The 8,733-nt window shown below is 33.9% G+C and overlaps 1 protein-coding gene across 1 annotated transcript; it reads left to right on the forward strand.

The window, feature by feature from the left end:
- The first annotated feature begins 7,221 nt into the window (after window positions 1–7,221).
- LOC121774687 (transcription factor RHD6-like) lies at window positions 7,222–8,458 on the forward strand. The gene is made up of 5 exons (XM_042171550.1): window positions 7,222–7,650; window positions 7,725–7,835; window positions 7,920–7,985; window positions 8,063–8,128; window positions 8,217–8,458. The coding sequence occupies exons 1-5, from the start codon at window positions 7,228–7,230 to the stop codon at window positions 8,337–8,339; spliced, it is 789 nt and encodes a 262-aa protein (XP_042027484.1). The 5' UTR covers window positions 7,222–7,227; the 3' UTR covers window positions 8,340–8,458.
- The last annotated feature ends 275 nt before the right edge of the window (window positions 8,459–8,733 follow it).

Genomic DNA, 8,733 nt, shown 5'->3' on the forward strand with positions numbered 1-8,733 from the left:
AGTACAAGATACAACTCCAAAACCCTAGCTATGGTTCCAGTCCTCAACCGGAACTGGAACCTCCCGCTACCTGAAGTGTATCACCTACACACTAAGTAACACGATTAGTAACAAAAGTAACAAAAGAGGTGATTAAGAGATGAGGGGATGCATACACTCTTAATCATACACTCTTAATTTAGAGATATAATTTAGAGATAGAGTAAAAAATGATATAGAACCATAAATAGTAAAGGAAAGAGATGGAAAAAAGCTACAGTTATGACTGCCCTAAAGAAGTTTCATCAGATTTTTACAACGAATTAAACGTACGAATTTCATTCAATTAAAGTTTAATAATATAGTGGACTAGTGGTTATGTCGAGGTATCATCATCATGCAAACGAGAAAATTAACTTACATTAATGGCATCTTAATTTCATAGCACTAGCTAGCATATAGGGAAAATACAATACTCTACATTATTTAATAATATTAGTTCTAAAAACATGTGCTTCAATTTTCAAAGTTCAACGGTAAACATATACTCCATAAATTATAGAAGAGTCCTATTACAATTATAACTATTTTAAATTGATAACTACAACTATGTCAATAACCTACATTATAGATGTTGACACTGAAACATTTTATGTTAACAAAATACAGTTGATACACGTATGTCTAGTGTTGCCATGTAAATATAGATGTCAACACAAGATATACGTATATCAACTACATTTAGTTGACATACAAATGTCTTTGTACTGACATCAATATTGTAGATTGTTGACATAGTTATCAATTATAAATTTAATATAGTTATCAACTGATCATACCCCTTATACACTACTCCTATATCCAATCAGACTAACAATACAATGATGAGTAACAATATCCTTATTACGTCTTATTTCAAATCATTTCAATAGGTAATTATTATAAAACTAAAATTTTATGTAATCCATAATTAATTTGTTAAAACTAATTTGAATTTAAAAAGTACTCCACATATCTTACTTTTAAATAAATAGTTTGAATATAAATAAAAAATGGATTAAGAAAAGTAAGTGGTCTTACCATAAATCTAACCTAGTTTGTGGTTTATTGTGAATAGTGTGTGCGACGTGAATTTATGGGCGGGAGCTGTGATCAGTGACACAATTGAATAAATAAGTACTCTCTCTGTCCGAGCCTAAGATGTTTAATTTCGTACCTATTTTAGAAAAATGATATTCCATCCGTCTCAGCTCAAGTGATTGATTTATTTTTTGCCGTTGTTTTGCGAACATGATAACAAATAATTAAAGTGGAGAGAAAGTAAAGTAAAAGAGAGAATAATATAGAGGAGAGCCGTATCTACATTATTCATTTACTTATTTTACTTTCTCCCCACTTTAACAATTTATTATCATTTTTCCCAAACACGTGTCGAAAAGCAGTCGATCACTTGAGATGAGACGGAGGGAGTAATAAATAGCTAAAGTGGAGATAAAATTAAGTAAGAGAGAGAATAATGTAGAAGATTTATCTCCACTTTAACTATTTATCATGATTTTCCCAAAACGGGGCAAAAAATGAATGTCTCGCTTAGACTGAGACAGAGGGAGTAGTACTTCCTCCGTCCATAATTAGAATTCTGATTTGACATTTCGATCTACCCACAATTAGGAGTTTCAGAATTTTTATTACAAATGATAAATAGCTTATACTCCGAATACGTTTCACTTGTATTTTATTATTTCATCTGCCCCACAATAAGAGTCATATTTCACTTTTATCATTAATGGTAAGTCTCACATACTACCAACTTATTCGTCTAACAATTTTTAATACTCCCTTCGTCCCTCTGTAGTAGAGGCATTTCTTTTCGGTACGTGATTTAAGAAAAATTATTTTAAATGAGTTAAGTAAAAGGAGAATAAAGTAGAAAGGAAATGTGACACTCCAACCTCTTTGGCGTATGCATTTAAAATAAACAATTATGACTTGTCACACCCCAACCCCTCTTTGGAATATATACTTACAATAAACAAATACAAATTTAAGTAAATAAATCATATACTCCCTCCGTCCCAAGTTACTTGAATCGTATTCTTTTTCGGGTTGTCCCAAGTTACTTGAGTTATTTCTCTTTTAGGCTAAAAAAAACATCTAATCAGTCCTACTTTATTCTTTCTTTTACTTTACCTTCTCTCCTCTCACTTACTTTATTCTCTCTTCTACTTTATTAAACTCATTAAACACAACTTTCTTAAATCTCGTGCCGAAAAGAAACGCCTCAAGTAACATGGGACGGATGGAGTACTAATTACATCACCATCCAAATACCATAATTACAAAATCCATCATTTATTAGCTTACATACAAATATTCTAGCACACATGACCATAAACATTAAATACCATCAACAGTGTCATATCCATATGCATATGCATCTATATTCAATTTATTATTCTGTGACAAATCAAGTCTGGTATCTGTCTGGGATTTCCATTGTATACGACCCGTAGGTCCCATTGCCTTTGTACATATATATATAACTCAAAGGTCCATTGCCATTGTATAATATGCCCTGGAGGTCTCATTGCCATCGTATACATATATATGACCCGAAGGTCCATTGCCATTGTATATATGACACATAGGTCCATTGTCATTGTATATATGACCCGTAGGTCCATTGTCATTGATATCAGACCTACGGCAAGACTGTCACAGATCCTCTTTAGTAAAATGATTCAGATAATTCTAATACCATATGTAAAACATGTCCATATCATATTTCAATAAATAATTTCAATATGATATATAAAACATATCCATTGCATTAATAACAAATCTATATCATATTCCACCATCAATATAAAATAACACATAACTAAATTAGATTCATATCATATAATTCAAATATTCATTTCAAGTCAACTTATATCAATCAACCATATAGCACTTATAGCACTATAAAATTAAAAGTATAATTTATACATACCTGATTAAAATAAATAATTTAATCAAAATCTGATTCTGTCTCCTGGTATACCATCGCATCCTCCTCAACTCCACAACCATTTTTCTTCGGATTTTCCCTTCCCCCGTTTTTTTTTTTCTCAACTATCTCTCCCTGTATGGAGCTACCTCCCGCTGAGCTTAGTCATACCTTCCCAATTAATCCACCTAATCTAAAAGATATGTATTGCTTCCCTTAGTCCCACGTGTACTATCATATTTCCATGTACACAAATATTTATTAATATATTATACTCCCATATATTTATTAATATGCTAAAGTTTGATCTAATTAAATATTCTCATAAATTGCGTCTCATATATGTACAAATAGTATAATATAGTATATAATAAAAAAAGGAAAGTATTACATTACATTAAGAAATAATAATAAATAAAACCACTACACTTGTGTACACTTTAATCTAAATCCACGCATACTTATATCTATACGCACACGTACAACCATACTAATTTCATGTAATTAATTAAAACACTATTTTGACATTACTCATTTATTTTTCATTTATTTTTTATAATTCAAATGATAATATAAAATATAATGGCAATAAAATATGTAATAGTAAGGCATGTTTCAGTTTAGGGTTGTCACAGGAAAAAGGAAGGAAAAAGGTAGTGAGATAAAGAGAGCGTAAAGTACTTTTTACCTAAAAAGGAAATGACTCAACTACAGTGGGACAACCCAAAAAAAAATACGACTCAGCTACATAGGGACGGAGGGAGTACTACAAAACTAGTATATATAAGTGGAACCCACATTTTACTAACTTATTCAACCCACTTTTCTTCATATTCCTTAAATCCATTGCCGAAACCAAATAGGACTTCTATTGTAGGACAAAGGGAGTATAAAACTACTCCCTCCGTTCCCTCATAGTTGATGCAAAAATTTTTGGCACGGAAATAGATGTTTAGTGTGTTAAGCAAATTATCCAAGCCCCTTGGCCTAGTGGCAAAGGGCGCTGGATACCGCGTCCATCATGGAGGTCACGTGGGAGGTGCATTCTAGGATTAATTTCCTATGTGGGCCTAACAAGGTTATGGGCCTGTACCCATCTGGGGGTGGCTAGTTTCCTTGTTGGCTTGGCAGTTTACGGGCCTGTACCTATCCGGGGGTGGCTAGTTTCCTTGCTGGCTTGGCAGTTTACGGGCCTATACCCATCTGGGGGGCTAGTTTACTTGTCATTTCTCGAACTCATCATGGGGGTAGATGGGGAACCATTGACGATCCTCTTAAAAAAAATAGTGCGTTAAGCAAATTAATAAAAAAGTTGAAGTGAGAAACAAAATGTAGAGAAAATAGAGTAGAAAGTAAATAAAGGTAGAGAGAATAAAGTACTCCATCCGTCCCTTGAATTTTATCACATTTTCCATTTTCATCCGTCCCACAAAATTTGTCACATTTGTTTACCATTTTTGGTAGTGGACCACATATTGCACTAACTCATTCCAACTCACATTTTATTATAAAACTAATACATAAAAGTATGACGCACTCTCCACTAATTTTCTCAACTCACTTTCTATTACATTTCATAAAACTCGTGCCCGATCAAAGTGTGCCCGAAGGAAGTAAGAGACAGTAAAGTAATAGTGAGAAATAATGTTACCATATATAGATAAGACTCAACTATGAGGGGACCCCCAATAATGGAAAAATAACTCAACTATGAGGGAATAGAGAGAGTACTATATACTCTCTCTGTTCCTTATAATTTGTCACCATTTGACCCGACACGGGTTTTAAGAACTGTAATAAAAAGTGAGTTGAAAAAATTAGTGATATTTGAGTCCTACTTTTATATATTAGTTTTATAATAAAATATGAGGGGAAATGAGTTAGTGGAGTGTGTGGTCCACTACCAAAAATAGTAAAAGTGAAAGGTGACAAATTTTCTGGAACGGACGAAAAAGGAAATAAGTGACAAATTTCCAGGGACGGAGGATATATAAAAATTAGATCTACAATTCACAGTCTTTTTCCACCTACTTTCATTATTATTTCATAAAACTCATCTCAAACTCAACCGGGACTCCTAATTGTGAATGAAGGAAACATCGATTCAATCAACCGTTGTCTTAATTCTAAATTTAAAATAATTTAGAATTATATTTACTTCATTCCTTAGTCGATATCATTCCATTTTCCCTAACTTCTATTACTCTAACTTATTTCATTTCATTTCATATAATCCCCCCGTTCCATGGTAGTAGAGACATTTCTTTCTGACACAGAGATTAAGAAAAATGTGTGTAATGTATTAAATAAAAAATAATAAAGTAGGTGAGAGGAAAAAGTAAAGAGAATAAAGTAAGAGACGGAAAAGAAAGTGAGAAGAAATGTGTTAACTTTTACTAAAAAGAAAAATTATTCCACTACTATGGAATGTACCAAAATGGCAAAATGACTCTATTACTATGGAAAAGTGTGAGTAGCAATTATCTTAATTAATGTTACAGTGGACAATCATAGAAAAAAATCAATTGTATTAATACCTCTACATTCAATGAAAAAAAATCAGCCTATAAAACCAACAAAACCGTGATAATGGGCTTTTGAATGTAGTGGAAAAAAACGGCCCATTTTTGTGGAAGATAACGGCCTATATGAAAACTGCTACTGGTAATAACAACAATTTATCTCTCCGGTAAAAAAAGGATTGACACTGCGGCGGCAGCGGTGGTTTGGCCGATGAGCTCCGGCGATCATGGTGAAGAGGTGTGCCGTTGTTCCTGGCTCATCTAACTATTATTACTTGCCAAATAACCTTAATTGTGTGTAACAAATATTTCAAATAGAAAATTCGATAAGGTTAATTCACAATACAAGAATGAAGAATATCACCAATTGAGAAATTGGGTCTAGCATTAGATACAAATCTTCTCAGAATTCGAATAAGATTCATCAAATATTTGTATAAATGGAAAGAAATACATATATTATCTCCATTTTTTAAATTTTGTAAAATACTTTCAAAATATATGACCAAAAGAAATACTACTAATTAAAAAACTGTAGTATATTATTAACTTAGGGCTATTGATATATAAAATCACAAAATTTACTACTCTAGTATTTTTTACGAACTTAACATTTGGTTGCAACATTTGATATATAAAATCACAAAATTGAGTACTCTCTATACATATAACATTTTTGTGGAATGGACTAAAAAGAAAATATGTGCATATTCTTGTGGACGGAGGGTGACTCAAACTATATAGTAGTTAAATCAGTTAGAAGTGTTTAATACAAGCAATAACTAAAATTAGTAATTTCTAAAGTATGTAAGTTGTATGTTTATTCCATATATACATACATTAATTGCCGTGGAATTCCAAGGTTGATCCATGATTTTTCGAAATTCCACGTACCCCTTCGTAACTTGATAAGTTTAAGTTTAAATTTAATTAACTGTATTAATTAAATATGGCCAATTTTTATGACTTCTTCGATCTCATACGTACTGAGTTGTAAATGATCATTAGAGATAACATAGTCTTTGGACATGCATCTTCATTAGACATAACTCCAAAATGCATTACAATTGACAAAATTATATCCCATCATCTCACTCTAAGTGGAGCATTTCTAATTTGGAACGAGATTTTATGCAGTGTTGTTTTTTAGTAATGTGAAGAGAATAAAGTAAGAGAGGGGGAAAAAATAAAGAAGGTAATGTTTCTATATTTAGAAATGTGTTATTTAAAATAAGACATTCCAAAAAAGAAAATATGTCACGTATTAGGGTGGTGTTAGCACTACTAATTAATGATTAGGCTGGAATCCTAATGTTAAAGAAATTGCAAAGGCCATGAGTCATGACTAATCTAAAGGGAATGTAAGAAACAATATGAAAATGTGTTGAATCCACATCAAGGAAAAGAAGCTTCAGAGATTCCCATTTAATTAGAAAATAATTAAACTCACTTATATGGGAATCTCATCGACGTGCGCATGCCGATAGAAGCGCCGTTCCTTCTGCTGCTCATATTAGTTATTACCCTTCCAATCTCACTCTCTTCATTTCCCACTCCCAATTGCCAGCTAACATCACAATCCCAATAAATATCCACTTATTTTTCCCCCAATTTCAAACCCTACTATTAATACACCTAACCCACCACAAACTTTCATCACACATCCACATTTTGCACCCTACTTTCTCTTCCTCATTATATATTGATCAAATTAAGATGGCTCAGAACGAGTCAGCCATGGCCATAATCCAAGCCAGCGCCTTCTACGACCAAGATTTCGGAGGCCCGTCCTTGCTCCACGCTTCTACAAACTCCTACGAGCCCGAGAGCCCCGAGAAGGCAGCCAAGATAAGCAACTCCTCCACGGTCTCGAGCCCCAGCAGCACCAACTCAAACTCCGTGATCACCTTCAAGCCAAACTTCATCCACGCCAACGCGGGATCGTTCCCCAGCTTCGACCGAGTGATGCCAAGGAAATTATTGATAGGGGATGAAGAGCAAGATCACTATCCCCCCATGTGGGAAGGTGATCACGAAATGATGCATTATCTCAGCGCGAATCATCACGGGGCGGGGGAGTGGCTCAATGATCATGAGACTAGTGGGGTTACGAATGGTGGTGTGGAGATTGAACCAGCCAGCAACAAACGCCCTTCTACGGTAATGCAAATTTGAGATAATTGAAATAGCTGGTGATCACGGGCTGAATTTGGTAGGTTAATTAGTTGATGCAGGGAGAGAATTTGCATGGCGCGAAGAAGAAACAATGCGTTGTTGCTTCCAAGAAAGCCAAACCCACCAAGGCTGCTGCGGAATCCAAAGATCCACAAAGTGTTGCAGCTAAGGTTTCACTATTTCATCAAGAAATTCGAGTAGCGCTGTTAGGTTTTAGTTAACTAGCTGATTAACAGTTGAAATCGCTGGTGCAGAATCGAAGGGAACGGATCAGTGAACGCCTAAAGATACTTCAAGAACTCGTTCCTAACGGTTCCAAGGTAAATTCAGACAAAAATATCTCTAGGGTTTTTCGTTTAGTAAATTTTCAGCTCTAACCATTTAATTTTATGTGCAGGTTGATCTTGTAACGATGCTAGAAAAGGCAACCAGCTATGTCAAGTTTCTTCAGCTGCAAGTGAAGGTACAATTTTTATGTTATCAATCACAAACCCTAAATTGACCAGAGATTGACAATGGTTCGAGAATTGATTTGGTATTTGAACAAGCAGGTATTGGCTACTGATGAATTTTGGCCCGCGCAAGGGGGGAAAGCGCCGGACCTGTCTCAAGTTAGGGACGCCATTGATGCGATTCTTGCATCACAAAGAGACCGGAAATCCGCTTCCAAATGAGATGTCAGCAGCAAAATTTCCTTCTCGTTAAGCATGTAGTATTATATTGAGTGGAGCCTGAAATGTGGTCTCCACTCTATGAAATAACAAGTTTTGAATGCAATTAATCTTGAACATGATGAATGATTTCTTTATATATGGCGGTGTTATTATTAGTACTTGTTTTGAATGCAATTAATCTTGAACATGATGAATGATTTCTTTTTATATGTTGGTGTTATTATTAGTACTTAATTTGTTCTTGCCTTTTCTTCTTTAAATGTGACAAGAAATTTGATGACACAAAAATATACTAGTATCACTTTTCAATTCTAATTTGACCGATTAAGATAGCAACGTATCATAAGTACTAAATAAAGTACAATCCTAGTGATTAAACTGAAGTTTTCTCCTT

The sequence above is a fragment of the Salvia splendens genome, chromosome 17, assembly GCF_004379255.2.
Source record: "Salvia splendens isolate huo1 chromosome 17, SspV2, whole genome shotgun sequence".
Lineage (NCBI taxonomy): Eukaryota > Viridiplantae > Streptophyta > Magnoliopsida > Lamiales > Lamiaceae > Salvia > Salvia splendens.